General features: G+C 40.7%; 1 protein-coding gene across 1 annotated transcript; it reads left to right on the forward strand.

Moving 5' to 3' along the window:
- The first annotated feature begins 1,148 nt into the window (after positions 1-1,148).
- itgb5 (integrin, beta 5) lies at positions 1,149-27,040 on the forward strand. Its single transcript, XM_072445006.1, has 16 exons — positions 1,149-1,264; positions 1,543-1,628; positions 1,719-1,926; positions 2,019-2,268; positions 2,803-2,971; positions 3,711-3,872; positions 4,378-4,473; positions 4,568-4,657; positions 5,839-5,973; positions 7,810-7,984; positions 8,249-8,503; positions 20,951-21,173; positions 22,345-22,445; positions 23,935-24,054; positions 24,704-24,870; positions 25,438-27,040. Exons 1-16 carry the CDS (start codon positions 1,192-1,194, stop codon positions 25,534-25,536), a joined length of 2,409 nt encoding a protein of 802 aa, XP_072301107.1. The 5' UTR covers positions 1,149-1,191; the 3' UTR covers positions 25,537-27,040.

The raw sequence follows: 27,040 nt of genomic DNA on the forward strand, positions 1-27,040 counted from the left end.
TCTGGTGAGGAGGATTGGTTTGATGCAGAGGAAGAGTTTTCTTCTGAAGGAAGTGGAGTGCAGCTCAAAGAGGATGAAGAATCTGGTGCTAGAAGTAAGAACAAGAAGTCATTGAACAATCCACCATCCAGTTCAAAGAAGAAGGTGGTGAGCGTGTTGCCCACAGCTCAGGCCACATTTGTGCCACAGCACTATGGCACCATGGGTAGCTTTGATACACTCATGTCAGAGCTGACACAGCGCCACCCAAATGCAAGCCGGCAAAGAATCGTAGATGCCCTTGTGGAGCTGAGGGCCAAATACAGAGGCGTGCTCTGTGGTCTGCCCCTCAGGACCATCCGAGACATGACATCTGACCTCCTGACCAGGCCTGCTAAACCCTAAAACAAATGAAACAATATATTCACTCTGTTAGTTCAATCTGGGGGCAAACACTTTATATATTCAGTCTTGTTTGGTTCATTCGGTGTAAAAATGTGTTGTATATTTCCCAATTGCCTTTGTTGGTTTTGCCATTTTTATTCACATTTCCATTTGATTTAAGTTACAGTCCTCATTTGTCACAGGACCTACTTTAGTTGGCCAATAAAATCTTTCCCAGCAGTTGCTATGCAGACTCTTATGTCGTTATTAAAAAGGTGCATTTGTTTCCACTACCACTAGATGTCAGCATTGTGCCTCTTGCCGTGCCCGCTGGAGCCTTAGAGCAGTGAACGGGTTAATGTCGTGCAGAATGGGCGGAGAGAGGATTAAACCGGACAGACGTCGGCCAAAGCAAAGTTGGTGAAAGGAAAATTAACTTGCGCGTGTCGCGTCAGTGCATGGCTTTTAAAAAAGGATTGAACAGATATTTGGGCAGGTTAGGCCGTGTGAGCGGTGCTCAGAGATGGACACACTGATGACAAAGTGCTGTCATCTATGGGGGACGGAGCAGGGACGTGGAAGAAGAACGTAGAGCTGCAGGAGATCAACAGGACCCCGTGGTGCGCGCTCAGCGCGTCCCAAACAATGGAAAACTGTCACCAATCCTTCATTTGGAAGAGAATCGCGTGTCGCTGAGGCTGTGACGGATTAAATGCGGTTTGCTGTTTTGCAACCATCGGTGGCACTGCCACAGTGAGTGAGCCCTTTGGACTGTAGTTAGGCAGAAAACATCTCCTCAATCCGGCTCTGAACACGGCCAGTGGCACCATGTGGAGGACGTGGATGCAGAGAGCGGTTTTGTGCTCGCTGCTCGTTGAAACCTTCTTGTACAACGCACTGGGTAAGACAACGCAACGTTATATTCATATAAATGTGCTACAACAGCCCCAGATACTCTGGACTAGGCGAGTTAGTGCGATTGTAAAGACAAGCAGACCGTCATGGAAGGTCATTCTCATTTACCCGAGCAGTACGTGTTTACAGTATGTTACTGCAATCCTTCAAAGACCTGCCTACTCCACTATTAAGGCTAAAATATCGTTCATTTAGCATTTGAGTCTTCTGCTGTGTTTGCATTTCCCCTCCACACCTGTCCTGTCCTGAACATGCTCTCCTCAGGTCTCAACATGTGCATGAGTGGCAGTGCGACCTCCTGTGAAGAATGTCTCCTCATCCATCCGAGCTGCGCCTGGTGCGCACAGGAGGTACAGCCACAAGGGATTCAAATAAGCATTTCTCACTAAATGGATCTGGCCTGCTGCTTATTATCAAGGTGTATTTTTTGGTTGTTGTAGGATTTTGGAATTGGACGCACGTTGCCATCTCGTTGTGATTTTAGTTCAAATCTGGTCAAAAGAGGCTGTGACACACGGTACATTGAGTCTCCTAAGAGTAGCGTTTCTGTTCTTCAAAATGAAGTTCTGAGCTCAAAAGGCTCAGGATGGACTCTCACTAATGTGGTCCAGATCATGCCTCAGAAGATCTCTCTCAGTCTGCGACCAGGTATGCAGTGTATTATTCACATCCATGTTTATCTAGTTCAAACATTTAAGAAATCTCTATTGGCTAAACCCCTCCTTTCTTTGTCCAAACAGGAGACCAGACGTCCTTTGAGCTGCAGGTGCGGCAGGTTGAGGACTACCCAGTGGATCTCTACTACCTGATGGACCTTTCTCTTTCTATGAAAGACGATCTTGACACAATCCGTAACTTGGGCACAAAGTTGGCACATGAAATGGGAAAACTCACCAGCAACTTCAGGCTCGGCTTTGGCTCTTTTGTGGACAAAAACATGTCTCCTTTTTCATACACAGCATCCAAATACCAGGAAAATCCATGTAATGGGTGAGTAATAATATTCACGAGGTATTACGTTCATGTTGATTGCATGAGACTTAAATTTGGACTTGCTCCGTAAAGGAGGTTTGGTTTAGTGGCTAAATGCACTCCCTGAAGTTACCATGCAGTCCAGCTGCTGACTATTTATAGCCATTCGTGAATCATGAATCATCCTAGGTCAATCACATATGTCCAAAAATAATGTTTTTTTCATGTTTGAATAAAATAAATAGGCTCTTTAAATGGCCCCTCGCTGACCACAGTCGGTTGTTGTTGATGTGGACAAACTGAAAGGAAGCAGAATAGATGGATGATGAAAAGCTGCGGCACATGACGTTTGCCCTGAAGCTGAAGTTGCACTGCACCATTGCGCATCACTAAACATCTGGGTTAGACCAGGCCGTGGTGCAAGTGTGGCCTTCACAATAAAGCACAGGGGGATGTTGGCTGCTTAACCTGCTCAATGAAACAATAACGCAATCAAAAACCTATATTTTTGAATGTCATGGACTAAGCTGCCTCTCTCATTCTCTTGACCAGGTACAAACTGTTTCCCAACTGTGTCCCTACGTTTGGATTTCGCCACATCCTCTCGCTAACAGACAAAGTGGACCGTTTCAATCAGGAGGTGCAGAAGCAGATGGTATCTCGCAACAGGGATGCCCCGGAGGGAGGGTTTGATGCCATTCTCCAGGCTGCTGTTTGTAAGGTAAAGTTTCTTGTGAAAATATAAAATAAGGCAATTGTTTCTAATCTGCAAAATGCAAGAAAAAAAGGAACACCTATAATCTGTTTGAAATTCCGAATTTAGCTGGATAGAATTGTTTTTAACCCCAATAGCGTTTCTCTATAAATGATACAGTGCCACATTGATGACTTAACACCATAAGGGAAAGCTGGTGGCCCCCCATGACTAGTACTTGGCCTATTTGCTTGTTAATTAAAAGCACCAGAGGGGACAGACGGGAAGCGCTGTCTGCAGCTGGCCAAACACGAAGACGAGTCAGGCTCAGTCACGTTTCCTTGTACGATTTAATTGTTTTCTACAGGAAGTGAATGTCTTCCTCCTGGTGGCTCCTGCCTTGTAATTTACTATTTCAAACACTCCGTGGTTACAAACTGGGCTGGGACTGTCCAAAGGTCTAATCGATGCAAGCCATTCTATTTTCAGGGTAGTTATCAAGGTATCCCCATGGCAATCTTGGAGTAATGTTTTGAAATGACTAATTAGTGATGGTTTTCTTTTTACTTTCAGGAAAATGCCTATCACACGTATGGGCACAAATTGGTTCCGCATTGTAATCCTTTAAATTCTTAGCACTGCGTTAAGTTGGTTGTGCCATCCTAAGCTGTCGTTCCTAACCATGTTTCCGTGTCGTCTCATTTGGACATGGCATTATACACTTTTGTTATGGTTTTCACTCTAATGTGTATCGTGTACTTGTTAGGAGGAGATCGGCTGGAGAAAGGAGGCCTATCACCTGTTGGTGTTTGCCACAGATGACGTTCCCCACCTGGCTCTGGACGGCAGACTGGGAGGACTGGTCCAGCCTCATGACGGACAGTGTCACCTCAATGAGCAGAATGAGTACAGCGCTTCAACCCAGATGGTACAGTTTTATATCTAATTGTAATCCATAAGGCAGCGTCAGAGTGTCATGGATTCACAAACACTTAAACAACATTTGAATGACCTCTATAAAATATTTAGTAAGTCCTAATAATAATAACAACACCTAATAATAACACCTTATTAATAAACAGTATATAGTCAAACACATTTCCAGCAGAACTATAACACAATTTGTTCATGTGAATTGCTTTGTGCCCTTCTCAAGATTTGGGTTTCTTTTCTTTCAAATGTTACAAAATATCAGACTTTTTAACTATTGGGGCTTTAGATCTGTATTTCTTTTTAGCTACCGGTCTCTTTTCTTTGTAAGTCCTCTTGTAAAATGGTTTTGTGCCACTAAAACTAAATAAGGCCAATGTCTTCTAGAGCAGGCTCCAACTGATTTCAAAAGGCTCACACGGCAATGTAAACATAACATTGGCTCACTCGAGTGTTTGCACTTTAAACACATGTGACTAAAGCCATTTGTGCCGTCTTCACAGGACTACCCCTCACTGGCTTTACTGGGAGAGAAACTGGCCGAAAATAACATCTTTCTCATCTTCGCCGTCACTAAACGACTTTATGTTATTTATAAGGTATTTCAATGAATCCAGCTTTGCAATAATCATGCAAATCACTGAAGGCTGAAATATTTTTTTTTAATGATTTTATTTTGTTGGTCTTTGGTAGAATTTCACAGCTCTCATACCTGGCACCACAGTGGAAATCTTAGACCAGGACTCCAAGAATGTCATACAGCTCATCGTCAACGCGTACAATGTGAGTCCAAAATGTGAAGTGGCATTTCCTGTTTGTGTGGGAGAGTATTTAAGAAAACTGATAAAGCACTTCTGTCACAGTTAAAGACCCTCCAGCTGCTTTTGTCATTTAGCTGTAAGGCACATGTCACAAGTAACAGGACTAAAGGTCAGCAAGTTTTAAGAGAGTCTACTTCTTTCATATGCTTAATCTGTCAATCGAATACTTTATAATAATCTAATATACATAACATAACCTTGGAGGAGAACGGGACAGATGGCTTTGCTGGAAAACTTGTGCGCTTAGGAAAAGATAAAAAGAGTTGCTTGGCTGTGTCTGTCACTCTGGTTTGTTTGTATCGCCATGACGTCTCCTCGGCTCTTGTTTTTGTTCAGAGAATTGCAGGTGTCAAAGAAATGGAAGACATTGCCGTAGGGTTTAATCATGAACTGGTTGTTATCCAATGTATGTTTTGGAGTCCTCGTGGCGATGTAAAATGGGATGCGTTTCCAGCTGCCTGCCTGTTTCCTTTGATGGAGACGAGCCGTAGTAAATGGGCAAGAGTGACTTTGCATTGGCAGCTAATGGATCACAAACTGCTCTGGTATTCAAATCCACACAACCTGCACCGAGAGTTTGCGGCTGTGGTCGGATTTACTTTCAAAACGTGCCAAACCAGCCGATGCAGTTCCCACGTTTCACTCTTTTCCACTGCTTAAACCAAGGTGAGAGAGCTGAGGTAGTGTCTGTCTACGTTTCGTTGTGGGAAGCGGGAAGTTACGTGGCTGTGTGCGCGTGAGAGGGTTGTAAGAAAGGTAGATGTCCAGATACTAATCATTACTAAAACTAATATCGAAACTAGATGCTCGTACTACATATTTGAAGTATTGATGCTGAAAAATATCACATAAATATGCTAAAATTGGACCTTCTCTGATTAGTTAATAAAAGAAAATAGTTAAATGTAAGGAAAACTTGGTAAGAAATGATCATTATGTGTTGAAAATGAGGTTTGAGGTTATCAAAATTGAGCATTGATTATTTTCCTTAGTATCAATATCAGTTTTTGATTTGGAGTATTGCGCTAACCCAAGTGCATTCTGCAATTATGAATGTTTCTATGCTAATGTCGATTGTTCAAAAAAAAGCTTCCAAACATCCGTCCGCCTCCCGTGAATCCTTCTACCACATGTCGTTCTCAGAATATCCGGTCGAAAGTGGAGCTGACGGTGTGGGACCACCCCGAGGACCTGAGCCTCTCCTTTACTGCTACCTGTCAAGATGGGAAACCTCTGCCGGGCCTCAGGAAGTGTGCTGACCTCATGATAGGAGACACTGTGAGTGAAATGTTTACTGCAGCTGTTTATTCATTGTATTTTTTTTATCCTCGACATACATTATTATGACACTTGAACCTGTCTATAAATATTGCTAAATTAAGATTTCAAGATTAGTTCATGGTTAATTATTTTATTCATTCATTCATTCATTCATTCATTCAAATAACTGAATAAATATGTTAAAAGTTAACAATTTAGGTAGTCTTGCATTAGTGTCAGCCTGTGGCAGCAAACCCTGTGTGACCTTTGGATGCTATGAGGGATTTCCTGATAAATTGAATCAGGAAATGAGGGTATAGAATGCACTCGAACTGTGCCTTTCACCTGAAATGACAAACATTCACATTCAAAGTGGCTAGTTATTGTTGCTGCGGCATGGATTAAATAGGCATGAACAATTTATAGTAGTTCTGCTAACAGACATGGCTATTTTTCTTATTGCGTTTCAATTGTCATTTCTTATTGAGTATGGTATATTTGAATAGCTTATGTGGGGCAGCCGAAACATGGCCACGCCCAATGAAGCTCTTCCTCAAAGTTGCTGGGTGCTTTGCTCTTCCTCTCTCTCTCCTGCTTTTGTCATGGGAACTTGTTGGAGCGAGACTGAAGGTGATTGAGTGGCTGTGGTGAATGTGGGGTCTGAAAAGGCCTCAGCGACGGACCCCGCTCATGTTCATTGTTCACTGTGGAGTAGACCCTGTTTGCCAGGCTGCCCCCGTCTGTGCTGACGACGTGTGGTCCAGGTGTCACTCTCGCTGCATGCCAATGACCTCACATACAACAGCTAGAGAGAAGGGCCTGTGAAATCGTGTGGCATGAAAGAGGTTGCACCAGGGAGCCCTAGTTACACAGTGTATTTGTGCTTGGGTCTCCTGGGCAAGAGAAGTGCACAGAGGATGAAAAGTATCTTACTGATGAATAGGACAGCGTTAGCGGGAACATACTACGGGCTATAAGCAAACGAGCTATTTGAATAGAGGTACACGCAGTCCTAATTATCTGGTTCATATAGTTTAGAAAAGTGTTTTGATTTACACATGTTGAATTTGTCAATGAAATTTATATTGAAAAGTTCTAAAACAAATAAGTGAGATATTTTTTATTGTCCTGGACTGACACTGATATATTTCTGCATTCTTTCTGCTTCTTCCTGTCTCGGTTCGACCCCACATAGTCTTCTTAAAGCCTCATGACTGCAACAGCCGACTCCTCGTGCCTCACCTTTACAGTAAATTAAATTGTGCCTCTTGTTAACTCATTAAGTTTCCCGCGTAAAAGAGCAGGGGCTCGCCCCGGAGGCTCATGACATCGTAACATCCGGATTGTGAGCTCTCAATTATTAAGTCCAGTGTCTCTCTCATTTGTGTTTTTGGTGCATTGTAATTTTAGGTGCCATGTCACCATAAAACCTCTAATTACACTTGACACCTACAGTAACATGACTCCTTTTTGCTCTGAGTAGATATTAAACTTTATATTTTTACTTTTTAGCTTGTAGATGTAAGTTGTCACCTACCATAATTGGAGAGAAACGTTTCTGTTAAAATGAATAATTTGAAAGTTTCCAGTGTTTGGCACATAGTCACTTGTCCTGGGACGTTAATTGGATGGAGGTCCTGTCCTGTCCGGAGTAAAAGCCACTAATTTGCACGCTTCTTTTTGGTGGGGGGAACAAACTGTGCAAGGTCAAGTGTAGGCCATTGTGTCCTTGGCGGTCGCCCAATCAGATACAATGACATACAATGGTCAGATCTATGGCAATTTAGATATTTTGGACTTGAAATTAAACTGGAATTTACATCGTGTTTATGTTTTGTTGGTGTCTTTTTTTAGGTGTCGTTTAATGTCAGCGTGGAGGCGAGAAGTTGTCCTCCCCGAGGCACAGACCAGACTTTCACAATCAAACCTGTGGGATTTAAAGATCGCTTGGAGGTGACTGTGGACTATCAGTGTGACTGCAGGTGCAGTCAGAGAGCTCAGACCAACAGCAGCATGTGCAGCTCCATTGGTAAGGCACTGCCACTGTCCTAGTTCACATGGGGTTTTAACTAAATGTGTTATTTTATTGGTAGAAATAAACTGACAAAAATGACCGGTATAACTTGCAAAATCCACAGAAATTGCTCTTATTTGCAATGGTATAAAAAATAACCAAACCTGCATTGAACGTAGGAAAGTTCGAGTCTTGTAGCTGTTGACAAACTAGACTAAAATGCCCTACATCAACAAACTGACTAACATGAGAGCTTATGAATGTCTTTCCTCTGCCCAGGCACATACACTTGTGGGACGTGTCGGTGTGACTCGGGGTACCTGGGCGCCCGCTGTGAGTGCCAGGAGGGCGAGGCAGGCAGCATGTACCTGAGCGCGTGCAGAGAGGCCGAGGGCAAACAGATCTGCAGTGGGAGAGGCGAGTGCAGCTGTAATCAGTGCCTCTGCTACGAGTCGGAGTTTGGCAAAATCTACGGACGTTTCTGCGAATGTGACGACTTTTCCTGTGCCCGACACAAAGGCATCCTCTGCTCTGGTACAGTACACTTCTTGGCTTCTAAAATAGTGGAAACCTTTACAATGTTCTACACCCATTAATATCGGTGATACACGGGGACTGCATGCTCTATCTAGTCTGCTGGATGTTATTCACATATGAAGCACATCTCGTTGAGTATTAATGTCATACCTGTGCAGGGTGTGTTCTCCAGCTCTGAATCACAAACGACTCAAAGACTCAAAGAAAAAAAAACCTGCAGGCTCTTGGTTTGTATCCAGATTACGCTCTGAGGTGCAGCTGCTTGTGTAGTTAGTCTTGTTTTTACATTTCCCTTGGCTTCATATTGTGGTAGCAGTGCTCGTTGTGATTCATTTACATTTTTATTTTATATAACATATTAAATGAAATTGTGTACGGCCTTCTTGTGGAAATTGTTAGACATGAGAGCTCAGTATCTGTGTCAACACAAAAATATGTCTCCACACATAGAGCCATGTGCCAATGTCATATTACATAACTGTGTTTAGTCTCACATAGAGGAAAGTGTGACTTATATAAAGGTGCATCTTGTATACAAGTGGGTCCAAATAGGCCATAGTTGTTCCCAGAACATTGGGTCCAGGCATGAGTTCTGGTTGGAGGCCTCGGGGCTGGATGGAGGCCCTCTGGCTCATCCCCAAACCAGCGGCTGTTCCAGTGCAGCCACAGAGAGCGCTTTGTGACAGTGGGGCCAGCTTTGGCGTGATCTGCAAACACAATACGCCTCTATTCATCTGTGCTCTGAGAGACAAGTCTTTGGTTTATGAGGCGCACACTGGATTTGTAGATGCAGAATAGCTGTTTGTTTGTGCCAATCATCCATAAGTCATTAAATGTTAACAGTCCACCACTTTTGGTGCCCCGTCATCTCTGCCCTGTAAGGCATAGAAACCTGTAATGCATTTGTAATGATACTAAACAGTACGCCTCTAACGCACTCCCACTCTCTGTGTTAATTATCACGGAGAATGCAGAGAATGCTTTAACATTTGAAGCACTAACAAGACAGTCTCTGCAAATCTGTAATCACACTATTACTATTTTGTAACTATTTGTAATAATTTGTAGATATATTTGTTTGAATAGATCTATAAGTGAAGATTTTGGCCAGTGCATCAAACATATTAAATTATGTTGATTAATTTGTTTTACAGGTTTTAGCTTTGTTTACGCATCCTTAAAAAAATCTAAAGTCCCCTTGATCCTGTTTCAGTCTGTTCAGAGTTGTTTTCGAGGAGGCAGTAGCTGGGCTTAGACAGTGTTGGACTGTCTTATGGTAATCGTATCCCCACTATCTGTGAAGGTCAATCTGTCGTGTCTCCTGTGCAGTTAATCCAAGGTGAACAGTACAAGTCTGCACCGTAGAGACACAATGCTTTAAGTCTCTCACCCAATTTTGTGTTTTTTGATCAACTAATGTATTATGTTTTTATTCCCTAAGAGACATTTGTGTTAGAATATTATCCTGGCTCCGTGACATGTCTGTTTTTGACATGGCTCCCTGTTACTCTTGCCCCCCTGACCCACATCTCCAGTGCTGACGTGCAGCTCCTTCTAAATCATGATCTAACCGTTCCGCTGGCCTCAGTGGCCAAAAATAGCATCGTTTTATTCCTAGTGTTGCAAAAACCTTTTTTTAACTTCATAAATAAAAACATGTGTACCAACATCTGCACACGATGTACTAGTGTGCACATGTGTTTTCGTACTTAGGAGATTATTGTGAAAATATGTTATATTTCAGGTTAAGTACTGTCACTGGGGTAAGATAACATTAATCACTTAATTTCCCTTTTCCCTAAATAGTATCTACTCGTATTACATAATCACATAAAGATACATTTGCACTGATGTCTTAGCTTTGCATAGTAGTTCTCACAAGTATGTACCATGTAGAAGTGATAGTTGGTGGTAGCACAGTAGTTTGGTAGTATCATTAAGTGGTTGTAAATGGAGACTACGTTTTATTTGACATTTTTGCAGTGCCTTTGTTGTCTTTCAGGATGATCCCTTTGCTCAGGTCTGTTTGATTCCCTGTCGGTGGTTCCCATTACAGTTTTATGTGCTACCTCAACACGCTCCAATTTGCCTCTCTGGATTTCACTAACACTGACAGCCACCCACTACCAGAGGAGTCAAGTTCACTTTATTTTAACTTTAGAGTGCTTATGCCATAAACTTCAAACATTATTTTAGAAGAGAGAAGCAGGACTTGCAAGCCCAACCTGAAGTGCACCTGCCCTGGGAACATTGTGTAGAACAAACAGTCCATGACGCCGCCCTCCTCTCTGGTCAAGTTTAGTCATGTCCCAAAGCGCAGACAAAGATCTCGACTCACCACACCTACCAGTGTTTACCTGCTCTTTTAATGTCTTTAGAAAGTGTTATCTTGGAAATGTCCTGCTTACCACAAATGATCCGTACTTTATTGCTGGGATGTATTGTACAAACACAAACTTCTGCGAAAAAGTCAAAGAATGTGTCAAATCTGAACATTAAATGAAATAGTTTCAGAGTTCTTAGCAATATGAAAGCAGCAACATATTGCAAAGTTAGAGTGGTACAGCAAAAAGCAAGAGCAAGTTTTAGAATTTAGGGGGGGAAAAGAAAGGATAAAACGTATGCTAATTTACCAACTTAAACTGTATATTACAGCAATTATTTAAATGACTCATCTTGTCATTAGAGAGTAAAAGGCTTGTGAATGTGAAGTGACATCTTGTTTGAATGTGTTTTTCATCATAAACACTAAATATACACGTTTCCTGTGTTATTTTGATGCAAGAGCCTACTTTGGTCCTAAAAGACCTCTGGGTTTTAAAACGTCTTCTCTCAGCACATGTCCTGTTTTTTTTATTCAAAGTTGCTATTGCTGGAATATTGTATTTTCTCAGCATTTTGTCTTTGAAAGTATTAGTAAAGATTCTCCACTGGAAATAAAAGTACAGACTTGAATGGACACTTCGAGAGCTTGTACAAGTCGTATGCTCCTCAACACAAGTGATTTTCTTTGTCTATAATAAATTAAAGAAGAACAGACACTCACACAAATTACATTTCATAAAGTAAACAAATGATAAAACTTTATTTGATCCATCACATTGTTTTAACTTTTTGATATAGATATTGTACTTCAAAAGTTCTATTAAATCTGATGACAATAACGACTTTGTTTTAATTTGGCGTCAGTGCCTATCCATGGTGTGCACCTGTAAACCAGGCTGAGAAATGTGCTAAGTTGCAGTTACTGCAGCTGTTTCCAGGGTTCACAGTAAAGCCCCGTAGACGGGCTCACGGCCCCTGAGCCCCTCTCTCTCTGCAGCTTTGCAAGTCCCCAGGGCTTGTTTGCTCAGGCCTGTATTCAGATCCGTGCAGGCGGACAGCTGACTGTAATTGTTCGAGTGGGACCAGGGACAACACATCCCAGCTGTGTGGAAGCTGTGGCATCTGCAGTGAGCTGAAGCAGGGAGCGAGTAAGCCAAATAAACAAGAAGCTTCTGAACTGAAGGATTGAGTTTCAAAACATTCTGGTATTTAGGAGTATTTAGGGTCTCCATTAGCAGTGGGAAATGCTTTTATTGAGTTTTTGATTTAGATTTATTATTTATTTCTATTCTATTGTATTCTTTCCAGAAGTGAAGCGTGTTACGCCTGACCATGTTTCTTTGCATTCATGTAGATTGTTGTGGACATTTAAGGTCAGGTGTCCACATATGGTTCCCCTGCACATGTTTATCAGCTGAGAATTCTATATTTAGCTATCTTTTTAAGTTTTAGTCGTTTTAGACTGTGTGTCTTATTTTGCAACCCCAAGAGCATTTAAAGTAAAAGTGCATTTAATCTACGTTCCACCATTTCAGAACATGTGTAGAGGTCTAAGTTATCATAGTCATAGTATTTTTAAATTTCAGAAATAAACAACATTTCGTCAAGTTTATGATTTCCAAATTGGGTTTATTAATTTCAAATACATTGTGTACAAACATTGTCCACCATAAGCAAAACAGCTTTGGAATGCAGCTTTGTTTCTGCATTTAAGTATATATTTTTTTTAGATATGTGGAAATCCCAATATTTTGAAGAATGCACAGAGATGCTTACTCTGCAAACAGCAGGTCGTGTCAAGGTTTAGAAATGCCTTTTGGAGGGGATCATATTTAACCCTTCATTTTCAGAGTTCTGTTCATTTTCTAAACATGACTAATGCCTTTAGCGGTCGAGGCATCTTATGGCGTAGAGACAGTCCTCAATCTCAAGAGTAAACACTATTTTCATGAGCGCTAATGACTGTTGTCTGTCAGGCATGTGATGTTGTGCCACACGCCAGAGCTGCCAGTGCCTGTAATTGGCTTCAAAGCTATTGTTCTGCCTCTGAGGGTTGTTAAATGGACTTATTTTTGTCACACTACCACACAAACTAAAACAAAACTGATTTAATCCCAGTCTTGTCTTAATGTCAGGCAGCTTGTCTCTACTACAAGAGCAAACATGTTGTTACTTGAGCTTTTTAAAAGGCTACATTTTTTGGATGTTTTTGCACGATAGAACCATTTTCACATAAAACTTTTACTAGAGTGAAGAAGATATAGTTTTAAAGGGCAGTGAAGACTAACCATTCATATAAATTAACAATAAGTGCTGCCTCTGACTATTACCATTTATTTTTTTATGCTTTTTTGCGATGACACAGTGACTTCTGCTACTAATGGTGGTTGAATCGTTTCTGCCTTCATTTTTAAACCCATAGACTAAACATGAAGAAGGCTCAAATCCACTCAAATCTTTACGTACAACTTCGTGCTTGGTATTCTCTTCCACGCAGCTTGCCATCGCCTACATTTTAAGTCCAGGCGTACTATAGAGCCTCGTCAGCACTTATTCCGCTCCCTGACTGTGTATTTACAGAAGCTGATGTTCCCCGGGAGTTTTGACATGACATGTATTTAGAGGGTTTCCACGCCGGTGCTCCTGACTGAAAACATCACAGTCCTGCCCCACAGCGTAGACAAGACGCTCTAAGTCCACAAACATTATAAATAGAAATACTATATTGGACGCATTCATAAATTGCATACACGTCATTATTGAGTTTGACTGACATGTTTAGTTGCCCCCAGGAGGTTCTTCTTTTTCATCTTGTGAGTGATGTTTTCTGTTTTGCTTCTGGGCCTTCAGTTCACAACCACTGTGTGTAATTATTGGGTGGTTTTGGGGGATATTGTTGTGCTATCAAAAAGCCTCAGAACTAAAATAGATGAGAAAAGCACTTATGCAATATCTGTTACGTTTCAAATCAAAATACTGTTTGGAATAATGGCTGTTTTCATTATAGCAACAATATTACAAAATGTACTCACTCATGCAGACTATTTTTCTGAACAAAGACCAGGATGGAACCTCATCTTTGGTCTGATCTTACAGGGTTTAGTCGAGTTATTCATTTAGGTTCACCATTGTTTGATTTAAGGCTCTGAGCACTTTTAACTGGTTTGAGTTGATGGTCTGTGAATTACAAGCTGCTCTTTTAAGTTTCAGAAAGAATCTCTGCAAATACTTCATAAATGATAAAACTGTGTATAGTCTCCTTTCACCTTGATTTATTTTGCTCGTCCGTATCTAGTCATTTATAATTTTCAGTTTTCTGACAAACTAGACTCTAAATACTAAATGATGCCAAAACTAGTACTGAAACTACTGGTCAGAACAAATATTGAACAAAAGACAAAGATGGACCTTTACTGAATAGAACTGCATGTGATCTATACAGAACTAGTATAGGTATATAACCACATGATAATATTACCGTATTTTCCAGACTATAAGTCACACCTTTTTTCATAGTTTTGGCCGGGGTGCGGTTTATACTCCGGAGCGACTTATATGTGATGACATTAGTTATATGTAGCTGAAGGTGTTAGCGTTAGCATACGTACACCTATTCACCATGTTCTCTAATCTGTTATTATTTTAAATTACATTTCAAGAGGAAATGTCTGTTCTTGGTCTTGGATTTTATCAAATACATTTCTCTATTTTGCATTTTTTGGCTGGTGCGACTTACAGTCCGGAAAATACGGTAAATAAACGTCTATTTTATGTTACAAATTGCATTGTATTGTCTAAAAAGAGGCTGTTATTGTGGAATATTATGGAAATATATTTCCATATTACCAAAAGTATCAAGTTTGAAATGTTGGTATCGTGACAACACTAACAAAAACCAGGCGCTTATTTTTGTGTCTCTTGGATAGAATTCTCTAACCAGCTTCATGTGCTCTTGTTTGGGATATTATGAGCCTCTAAATCCAGTCGAGTATATTGGTGTATTATGTGTCTGGATAGGTTTTCCTCGCTCTCTCATTAATGTTGGTATTGAGGAATTGTCCTTAGATACAAGGCCATAATGTTGAGTTAGTTTGAACCTGATTGGAAGTCGTGCTGTGTTAACTATTCACCTGGCTGCCATGGCACGACGAATGGAGTTCTATTTAGGATTTCTCACCGGAAATTGCCAGCTTGAGGAAATGCATTTTTACTGTTCCCCAGAGACAGACTTGTAACTTGGTGCGAAAATCCTTAAAATGCAGTGGACCACAAGTATTTGAAGTATTTGGTGAAGTGTCTCATCAGCTGAGCGCCGACGATCAGACTGCAGACGGCAACCGGAGATGTCGGAAGGTTAAAGTGCGCGTTTTCTTTTCCTGAATGTCCACGAACGCGGCACATCCGGCGGGTCACAGACAGCTCTTTGACCACAGCAGGAAGTGGCTCCCTCCTTCTGTCAACATAAGGAAAAGGGCGGCTGATTTTCGGAGCGCTTCTGAATGTAGCTTCATAACATACTGTGCATTTTAATCGGGGTCAGTGAGTGCGGATGAACTACAGTCGCCGGCTCCAGTTATGGCAGTGGAGTTTCCATGGTGATCGTTTGGAAACCGGCTAAAATAAATCTTCTTGTTCTTTCTGTCATAGCACATTCAGGTGGGTGGATAACAAAAATATACCAGCCTCTGAGGGCTGTTGCCAGAAATGCAGCTGATGTCAAACAGTTCTATTATTGTGTTTCCTTCCTTGTCTTTATATTATTACTTTGAAGCGGTCTGCTGCGCTAAACCCACTCTTCATTTTTTATTTCTACTTCTATCCGTTGTGACAAATGCATCTACTTTAATATATCATGCACTTAAATTCTCATTAAAGATCAAGAGAAGATGATGGTAAAATCACATTGATGACCCACTTATGACTGGGCTGGGGTATTGCATGACTTTATTTTCTTCTGTCTTTCTGAGGCGTTTTGAGTCTTGAGATAAACCGTTTTCTTTGCACAGGCAATCCTTAAATCAGTCGAGTAACAGTTTTGGAGTAAAAATGTAATTTGATCATCTTTCACCAGTTTCATTTTTAACAGTAAAGGCTACAGAAATATGTTGATTTTTTGATTATGGGGGATAACTTTGGAGGGCCTCTCGTCTATTCTATTACACTGCATACTGGAATATTACATTTAGTAGATAAATAAAATCCGATCTGTGTGAGTTCATGAATGAGACCTTCATGAATTCCTTACGTTGTCCTACATGACTTGCATGACCAATATATGCAGGTCATCAAATGTCATAAATCCGTAGACAAAAGTGACTTAGTTTGTTGTCATTGGTTTACATCTGTCTCGAGCTTCACACTTGTTGACAGGAAATGATCTCACAGCTGGACCGGCCTACAGATGTCAGCAGTAATATTATTCTCCGGGAACATTTTGTTTATTTCCAAATCTTCACTGAAGAGTATTAGCTGAACTTGTTTGTTTTAAAAGGCTCTTTTTGTCATTTATACTTTCAATAATAATATGTGAGATTTGTGACTAAAAATAACCCACACCCTCCTTACGCTTTATATTCCATGTAAGTATTTTTGTAAGCACGGCTTATCCAGAGGAATGTTCAGCTTCCTTCAGGCAGAAACATTAGTAGGTCAGTTCTGTGCCTTATTTTGCACTGTGATTATTTAGTATCATATATTACTAATCTAATTGTTTTAAAGAACAGTGCATACTATGAACATACGGTACAATGTAAATATGACAGAATAGGCTACTTTCCCTCTGTAGGTCCTGACCGGTCAGGAGGACAAGAGACAACACTGTACATGACAATAAACAGCAGGTTATAGAAATGACAACATTTGCATGAAAACAACACTTTAGGATCAGTGTTCAGATGTGAACATTCCTCTTTTACATTTGAGGTTGGTTTTAAACTTTCTTTGATAGCAGCCAGTCTGCTGCTGAAGATTGTGGTAAATAGTTTGTTAGTGGTATGTGAGTGTTTGCAGGTGGCATAGTGGTTGGATTGAGCGGAAATCAGATAAGTATTTCCTGGATATTTTCTGTCAAACTTGTTGCCCTTGTTTAAGGAATTACTTGAGTGGGCTTTGGGTTATTTTACAGTGAACTCTGAACTCGTATACTCAATTGTCAAATGTTTGGGTCACAGGATAGTACCTTAAAACTGTAGAGACTGAAAAAACGAGTTAACACCAGGTAAAGTATAAAATAATCCCCCTTTTAAGAAAATGAGATATTTAAATTAAAAGTGTGAATGATCAAGTTTCCTCAGTAAACTTAGCAATGCACAGCAAACTCAACTGCACACACAACACGGCAAACTCGACTGCACACACAACACGGCAAACTCGACTGCACACACAACACAGCAAACTCAACTGCACACACAACACGGCAAACTCGACTGCACACACAACACGGCAAACTCGACTGCACACACAACACAGCAAACTCAACTGCACACACAACACGGCAAACTCGACTGCACACACAACACAGCAAACTCGACTGCACACACAACACAGCAAACTCGACTGCACACACAACACAGCAAACTCGACTGCACACACAACACAGCAAACTCGACTGCACACACAACACAGCAAACTCGACTGCACACACAACACTGCAAACTCGACTGCACACACAACACAGCAAACTCGACTGCACACACAACACAGCAAACTCGACTGCACACACAACACAGCAAACTCGACTGCACACACAACACGGCACTTGTTGGTGTGTATTACAGATTAATTACATAATAATAAAATACATAATAAAAGTCCTAAAGCCCACATCTAAACACACCCTACGTTGCAAGTCTGTATTGATGCTCTGGGCCGTGTGACCAAAAACTCCTTTTATAAAATAAAAGCCGAGTACCTCGTGTAAAACTGTAAATGTTGATTCGTCCAGATTCGTCCTGTCCGGGTTACAGCGTCTCCAATGGCCAATTTTGTTGTCTCCAACGTGGCCAGAGATGCTCTCTGAGTCTGGATCCATCTCTCGTTGTCCTGTCAGGCAAAGTCCGGATCTCTTTTTTTCATTCTCTCTTCCCACGAGAACTTGCGTCACATTCACAGACTACTCCAGAAATAGGAGAAAACACTTAAATTAAATATTACCCAGTTGTTAACTTTTGTAAATATGTGACTTTAACTATAATATATAAATGTTTGAAATGAACATGGCTTTTCATCCGGGGTTCACTCTTATTGAGATTTGAGAATCCAAAACGTTTGGTTGGATTTAAATAGGATTAGGACAGATTCTTGCTGCAAAGGGTTTGGACATTTGTTGTATTGAACATTAGCCTTGCTCTAGAGAATTAGCTTTTACAGTCAACTTGAAGCCATTGTTTCTTTTATTTTTTTTCATAGAAGAAATGTGCCCTTTCTTGTAACTGCGCAGACTGATAAATGATCTGGATTAAAGTTTAGGTGAAGAAACCAGAATCCTTGAACGTGCCGTTGTCCCTGTGTCACAGCTGTTTGTGAATACTTTGGTTTAACTCGGCTTTAGTCTCATAATGGCTGGCACCTCTGTACATAGCACACAACAATAGTCAGACAAAGAAGGACAGAGTACGCACTTGCTCTAGACGTGTGTTTAAGGCACAGGGCAGATCGAATGTTGGCTCACACAGTGTTGAATGTGGGAGATTTCATGTGAGCGGATTTGGCTCGTCTCATAAGTGATGATTTGTGGTTAGCTGCTCTCTGTCACTGTGAGATTTACAGAGAAATGCTGTTCCTTTTTGCAACTGCCTCAGGCCATAGATGTGAAACAGGGCATTAAAGTCAAAAATAGGATGTATCAATGCAGAAGTGAATGTTGTTCCTGTTGCCGTCTATTTCTCAATCAAAAGGGAATTATTTAAATTTATGACTAAACAAAAAGCCACAGCATTGAAATGGAAACTGTATTAGGTTCTGCTTTTAAAATTGTTAATAAATCAATAATGAATGAATCTGGAATACTTTGTTATTTCAAGATTTATTAAATGTGTTTTTAATAATGCAACAGAATGTGAAGTAAAATAAAGTGTTTTTTGTGGATTCTTTGACATTCTTATCTAATTAATCCTTGCTGTATTTACCCTCAAAATAAATCGGTTCTGGTTCCAAAATATTGACTTAAAAAGCTGCACAAGTATAATTTGCTCTTGTGATTTTAGGTATGATTTGAGTGTTTCATGAAGGTTTTTATTAATGTAATGGGCACCACAACGTGCTCTGTTATGCTATAGTGTTGGAAATCATTCCCATGGCCTTGTTTTGCAGAAGAACCATGTTGAGACTTGAACAATAATGCCAAATTAAATCAAATTAAGTTGCTCTCAGTTTTATTCTACCAGTCCTGCCAGTAAGTAAACCCTCCCAGTTTTCTCCCAGTTTGTGCCCAGAAACCATTCCTGTCATTTCAAGTCTCAGGGCAAGTCTCACCACCGGCACCATGACTCAGCCCTGCGTGTCTACACAGAACACACAACAGGCTGCCACCTCGCACCACTTCATCTCTGACCAGTTGAAATTTTCCACTGTAACTTGGGAAATGGAAAGTTTTTAGTGTTTGTACAGAATTGGAAAGGATCTGCTGCCTCCGTCAGTCTGCACAACATGTTGCAAAAGCAAACCACATGATGGATGCACAGAATGCGCTCCGAGAAGCGTCTGACCTCTGGGGAGTCTGTGTTGTGTCATGAACTGTTTATATTTTGGAAAATGTGAGGTATTCTGGTCCAAATGCCTGTGTCCCAGAACGTCTGCTGCAGCCATTAAGAAGCTCCTCCTCAAATTGACGGCTTCATGATTTAAATATGACCTATTTCAATTTAATTACACGCTTAAGCTTGTGCATTCTTTCAAACTATGTTCAAGGATTATCCATTACTTTAAAGGTGCACTATGTTTCTATTGGGTCCGCCACCATGGAGAGGTTTTTGCTTTGTCTGGAATGTTTTGTGGTGGATTGTCCCAATCAAACATGGGTCATTTCTTGCTCAAAAAAAACTAAAATCTTGGCCGGCTTTTTTTGAGACATTTGTGTGAACCCTGTACTCTCGAACTAAAAGATGCCAGATAAAAGGTCTGTGCACTTTCGAAATTCAGAACTATTGAAGGTTTTGTCTTGGCCCTGTGTCTAGTGCTTTTGCTTGAATTATAGATTAGCATAAGGGGGCCTTGTGTAACATTGCTTCTGCCTCATCCATCATTGACAGTTGTTTAATGACTGAGGTCTTTGTAGAGGACTGGGGTGAAACAGCCTTGTCAATTGTCATGTTTCGTCAATTAAAACCGCTGCAAGAGTGGCTCCTTGTTTTGTTGTGGCCACACTCTACAGCCCAGACTAATCCTAGCTCAACAAGTCTTTAACACCACAGTTTATTATCAGAGTTGAGCCGATGCCAAAAACACAAATTTAATGAGCGTGGCACCAGTGCTGTTTGGTGAGGCCACTGCAGCTGCTACAGTTGTTCACTCAAGGTCAAAAGGAACAGGAAATCTAAACTATTTTGTTCAGTCTAGAAAGATAAAGATTCTCATTGTCTTCAACCTTAAGCATTTAATCTCCTCAGTTTTATGAGATCATGTTTCAATTCAATTTTCATCAATTCAATTTAGTTTTGGAATGCCCAAAGTCACAGCAGAAGGGTGGTTTCATGTGGTCTCAAGTATACTACTACTACTACTACTACTACTACTACTACATATACCGGCACATCAACATAATAATCTAAAGCTGCTAATCTATGTGACATTTATTTATATTAAGAACTTGTTGATACATTTTTACCACATGAATTAGAAAAATGTAGTGCAAAATTGTGTAGTTTTAATGTCAAGCATAGCATAATATAAATGACATGATGGAGATGTGTTTGAATTTACCTACTATTTAATCATCCGCATTTAAAATTGTATATTGCCCAATGCCCAATGCAACAGGATTGTGAAAGCTGTCAAAGGCGGTGGGAAAAGGATGAAAATGGCCTGTCCCTGAATCCCTGACTAATCCACAGTGACGCTCGGCAGTAAACTTGAAAGTGAATGAGGTTAAAAGCTCTCATAAGTCTTGCCCGTCTCCCTCAGGTCATGGAGAGTGCCACTGCGGCGAGTGCAAGTGCCACGCGGGATACGTCGGCGACAACTGTAACTGCCCCACGGAGACCAGCTCCTGTGTGTCTGATGACGGACAGATGTGCAGCGGGCGGGGCAGCTGTGTGTGCGGCCGCTGCCAGTGCTCTGAACCCGGGGCCTTCGGAGACACGTGTGAGAAATGCCCCACCTGCCCCGACGCCTGCGGGACCAAGAGGTGAGGCTTGTGACGGCAGTGTGCGCAGAATGTCACGTTTCACTAGCGTTTCCGAAATGTGCCCATTGTGTGGACAAATAAAGGTTATCTTATCTTCAAGTGCACATGATGTAGTTGGATTACTCGATTTAAGAAGTAAAAATCTTGCCAACGTTTCCTAGTTTTAAAATATTGGTATGATTTATGATTTTACTTCCTGGTTAGACATGAACAGCAGATGTGGCATACGTAGGAGTGGACGATATTCACAAAATATATATTGGGATACCTCACATTGATATTATGTCAATCCAACAGAAATGTCTAGAAATGTGTCTTGGGTTTAGTTTTACAGACATTTCACAAGGTATTTAAAACTCATCACAAGAAATCTTTTTTTTTTTTTAATCTTGAAGCATGTTTTACTATAAACTATATACTTTGCATATCTTAAAAAATGATTCACAATATTATCAAAATGTTCAATATATTAGACAGAAGTCATTCCATGATTGTCACCAAGCAACTAAGTCTAATTTATTATTTGACGAATAAAAAAAAAGATATGAAAACAAAAGACATTTTCACTATTAAACAGGGCCAATGCTGTGAAGAGAATATATTTTTGACATACTTTCTTGCTACACTTTAATCAATCAATTCTCAATGGGACAATGTTAAGAACCCCTGTCTGCTCTGGTTAACTTATCCCAGGCTTGATGACAGTCTTTAGTGTGCAGATAAACTTTCATGCCATTTATGACCCTTGAAAATGAACTGTGTGTGCGTCTGTTTGATTCGTCTCTCACTGAGGCCGCTGAGGTGAGGGTTAAATGCCCGGATTCTAGTCAAGTGAATAGTTGTCTGTCGGGCGGACGAAGTGCCGTCTCTTCACAGAGCTCCTTACACACTTACCGCATTTCCATGGCAATGGCTGAAATGAATGACCTCTTGGACTGCGCTGACCTTTTAGAGACCTTCAAACTAATACTTTTAATAAAACTTATACTAAAATAATCATACTTGTTCTAACAAATAGATATAAAATCACCTATTATCCACATTAAAGTTAGAATATTGCAATAATTGTTTAAAGCTCACTAAATATAATTCTGTATATAATATTTACTCTCAATTATGAAAGAATTCTTATGTTATAGATTTATTTTACCTTAATCTTCTTTTGCTCTAGGGAATGTGTTGAATGCCGTCTCTTCAACTCGGGACGTCTGGCGGACAATCAGACGTGCCAGCGCCTCTGTAAGGATGAGATCATCACTGTGGAGACCCTGAGTGAGTAAACACTGAACAGACACAAACGCAGAGGGAAACATTTACGTGTGTCATCTGCTACAGTTCAAATTCTCACGTTACATGTTTCTTTTATTATTAGTATGTTTATGGTTTGTTATTGAGTGTAAAACATTTTAAACTGTCCATGTATTTTGCCTCCAACAAAAAGTCTCATTACCAGACGTTTTTTTGGTGGAAAAATGTAATGCCTGGCTTCAAATGTTTGGATTGGAATATTTAATTTATTGAAATACCTAATGAGTAAAAAGCATTTTCTTTTTTCTTTTAATTGTGTTGAAGGGTGGAAGTATTGGCTGCAGTTGTGCTAGTTGTATTTGCAATCATAAGAACAGTATTTTGCAGCATATTTCAAAAGTAACGGCTTCGACACACACGTAGGCACACTTTTCAAGCAACGGCAGATCCAGATTATTGACTTATTCCTTTTTCCTTGATGTTTGCTGTAATTACAGAAAGAGCTGTACGGTCGCACACAACACATCTGGTCTGTTTCTAACTTAATCCACCATATTTTCGTTCAGATTTCCAGTCAAATGCTCCTCTTTTTAAATGTTTTCCACTCCCATCACATCACATTGTAAACTGTCACTCCTGATCTGACGGACGCTGGGATTTATTGCCACCTTTTAATCCATTGTCATGCTGCAGCACAGAAATGTTGAGGAAAAATCTCCTTTTACTGTTAAACTGACTATTAAAGGATCTTATATTGGCCCTCACTTTGGCTTTGGCCCAAATCTGATGTGTTTCATAGCTTTTCCCACTAGTTCAGCCATCTGACTGGTCCTAATGGAGTCCACATGTACATTCCACATACATGAAATAGAGCGGGTCAGAGAGCGGGGGGGGGGGCGACGGAGAGCAGTCTGACCTCAGCCTCCCTCGTGCATGTGTTTGGGTGATGGACATCGACTCAAAACAAGAGCATCGAGCAGCAAAAGCGGAATGTAGTCGATATTTAGTGATTGGCTTTTGTAAAGGGCGGTCAATGAGACACTTTCTTACTTAACCTGAGTTTGGTTGTAAAGCAGCAGATGTTTTGATTTTTTTATTGAAATTGTATTGTAGAAATGACTACACATAGTAACATACAGCAACAAAATGGCAAAATGGTGTAACTTTGCTTGTTTTTGGCTTCATGTAATGTTTTTGTTTTGCCTGGAGTGTCCCACGCAGCATTGTTCTAGGTTCTTAGTGTTAAAAGTACATTGAAAGCATTCATTCTTACTGTGAGCAGGACCTCTCCCAAGACCTGACTTTTAATGTGGCCTGGTGATGTCACCCTCTTGTCCTCATGAATCTAGATCAGTTTAATGGCATACAGTGGAGCATTCCAGGTAAAACGATAATATCTGCCATTTCTGCAGGAGGATCCACCACATGCTTCTAAAAGTCCCACACTACACCTTTTTAAAGAGAGCAGCAATCCAAAAACAATACTGCAATGTTCCTTGTTTCTTCTCCACAGACACGGACGAGCCCGGTGCTGTTCTTTGTCTGTACAAGACGGATAACGATTGTGTGATGAAATTCACTTATTCTGAGCACGCCAGCGGCCGGTCCATCCTCACTGCCCTTAAAGAGCCAGGTCAGTGCACCCAGCAACAACAAATTAGCCCTGCCTTTGTGGTCATCTCTTTAGTATCAGGGCATTCAAATTAAGCAACACCTTCTTGATTGATTTGCTGTGTCCTCAAGCTGAACTGCCGTGTTTTCCGTTGTGGTTTCTGCCTCAGAGCCAGCAGTCTAAAGCAGTGACACTTTTACTGAAACTGAGCCCAAGAAAAGACACATGACCAAATGATGAGGTTTAATCTGTTCAAAACTCATACAGTGTTTATTCATGTGGACCACGTTGGGTTGATAGTGTCTACTCTTCTGTCAATCAGAGCAAAGTAATGTAAGTGTCGCTTTGTATTTAGATGACTCGAACAAGATTTCTACCCAGAAAACCCAGAATACGGTCAATGTTTAAAGTGAATATAGTTTAATGTTTCAGTATATGTATTTTATTAATTTGGCCATTGTTATAAGCCGTTGCCTGGTCCACAGCTTAAAAACACATTATATTCAGTGTGTGCCTTACAGCGTTATAGAAAGCATTGATCCTGCTAAAGTAGGTCACAACAAATGTATCTGATCACAAATAATGTGGGGGTAGATCTAGCTTAATTAGATCCTTGTGTAATCTGCTATGGTTAATCATGTCATGAATTGATTTGTTTGTTCCTGCTCAGAGTGTGCGAGCGGACCAGACGCCCTCGTAGTCCTCGGGACGGTTGTGGGCATTATTCTGTTCATTGGTGTCGTGCTGCTCGGAACCTGGAAGATGGTTATCACCATTCACGACCGCAGAGAGTTCACACGATTTCAAAATGCGAGATCACGAGCCCGATATGAAATGGTGAGTAAAAAAGTGGGTCAGAGCATTCTGCGTATACACAGATCAAGCTGATGTAAACAGGACGTCAGTGGCAGGTGAATTTGATTTGATTTCAAGCTGGAGCACCACATTTTCAAACCGTTAAGTCAGGAAGTAGGAATTTTTCAAACTCATTCCTATCGCTCGCAAACCCTGGATCTTTGGGCCACTTGAATAACTTAAACTTGAAGACGCTAAAGTGAAGCGGGGTATAATCCCTGTGTCATATTGTGACTCATTTTTATTATCTATCATGGGTTCTAGAGGGTTTTTGATTCTCATTGGTGCGAAAAAATGATTTATTCACATGCACAGCGAAGTATTTGAGTCTGGTTGGAGAAATATTATCTAAATGTATTCTTCATGGGGCAAATCATTGTATGGGGTAAGTCCAAAGTCACAACCATACTGCACATTTCACATTTATTCCTGAAACAAGCTAAGAAACTTTTTTTCCCCAAGCATTTGTGTTATGGTTGGATTAAATATTTAAGTTCCTCTCCGCTGAGCTTCAAAAACCAAGACTAATTCTGTGTTTTTGTCCTTCAGGCCTCTAACCCTCTGTACAAGCAGCCCATCACCACACACTCTGTCGAGACGGACTTCAACATGTTTGAGAAGTTGCACAACAATGGAGGCCTGCTCTGATCCCTCAGCCCAGGGCACGGCAGGACCGGTCCGGATCACAGAGCCCAGGACAAACTCTTCCCTCTGCACTGCACCAGTCGCACACAGACATGAACCAGAGTGTGCCAGTGGTGCTCTTCTGTGGCCTTTTCATCCATCTAGCAGAGGACATTCACGCCTGCCACTGAGGAGATGGGACTTATGTTTTCTTGTTTGCATGTTGGCTGAAACAGTCTGGAAAAATGAACGTTTAGGAAAAGAACTTGAGTATTTGTCCACTTGTATTCAACCACCTTGTACAGGCCCAAAATTGTATATTTTTATAAACACTAAATGCCTTTTTAGTACTGAGTATGGATTTAACGGGATCTTGTTGAACATGTGTCACTAAAATATTCTCAGCAGTACAAAGCACATGTTGCAGAAGTTGGCTGTCACGAGATTGTGGTACTACTAACAATTACTAAGCAATACAGCCTCCATTTTGCACAAATAGTCTTGTAAAGATTTAAATAATGATTTTATAATGAGTGAATGTGTACTATTGTGAGCTCCAATTGCACTCCCTTTTATAAATCTGATTAGAGTTTCCATTGCTCCCTCAGCCACTGGCTCACCAGTTTATTCTACTTTTAAATGTTAATGTCAGCAGACACCCTTTCTATCTCTTATAAGCTTCTGATTTGCACTAAAGCATGTTGTTAAATGCCAAGGGCTTGTCAAAACATGTGGTGACAATCTATCCATAACCTTTGGCATATCTTTACTAACAACCTGGCAATAATGTGTTTTTTAAATATTAACTAATTAGAACAGATTTCACAGCGAAACGTGTTCCTTCCTATGACCTATCTCCATTACTAACAAGGTATATGTGGGCTAATTAAACCAGAAATAGCATTCTGGGTTAGCATCTGGTGCTATAATTGCCATAATTTCATTAATTTTAACACAATTTGGTGCTCAACTGATAAACCTAGAATTGTAAATGTAGTTGGCAGGAGTGAAAAGTAGAATAAAACCAGCCTGCGGTGTGTTTAGAATCCAGTAGCTGCCTTCATGTGGATGGTCTCTTATTAAGAATCTAAACATATGGCTGCTACATTATTAACTCCATGTGACTGGGGGGAAACTTCAAGTCCTCATAAGACACTGACCATAATCTTAAATCACATTTCCCACTGAGAGCCTTGGTGTGGACGGTTTCGTGGGCGTGTGCCGCTGAGGGAGGAGGCTAGACTTGTGCGATCATCTTCAAATTTGCCAGGAACTTGGAGTTGTGTGCGAAGTGTGTGAGTGAACGTGTATAATAGTCCAAGGGTATGTGCAGTATGTACATATATGAAATTAAATGGAAAAAAATATTGCTGGATTGGCAGAGTTTACAAAAGCCTGAATGTTGTCCACTAGTTCATTGTGAAGCCAAAATCTCCGTGTACAGGTCATTTATTACAATGGTTCACCGTCATTTGATGTAACATTGCACAAGACTACAATAAAACTTGCATTGTGTTCCGTAAAGTAA

The sequence above is a fragment of the Eucyclogobius newberryi genome, unplaced genomic scaffold (genome assembly GCF_026437365.1).
Source record: "Eucyclogobius newberryi isolate DKJ021-1_F unplaced genomic scaffold, fEucNew1.0.hap1 SCAF_14, whole genome shotgun sequence".
NCBI classification, from domain to species: domain Eukaryota; kingdom Metazoa; phylum Chordata; class Actinopteri; order Gobiiformes; family Gobiidae; genus Eucyclogobius; species Eucyclogobius newberryi.

What these genes read in the sequence shown, in the direction of transcription:
- itgb5 (XM_072445006.1), top strand. Translation starts at nt 1,192, where the DNA reads ATGTGGAGGACGTGGATGCAGAGAGCGGTTTTGTGCTCGCTGCTCGTT. An exon ending in ACAGCGCTTCAACCCAGATG is followed by an intron (nt 3,873 to 4,377) that starts GTACAGTTTTAT and finishes CCGTCTTCACAG; the next exon opens with GACTACCCCTCACTGGCTTT. An exon ending in CAAAGGCATCCTCTGCTCTG is followed by an intron (nt 8,504 to 20,950) that starts GTACAGTACACT and finishes CGTCTCCCTCAG; the next exon opens with GTCATGGAGAGTGCCACTGC.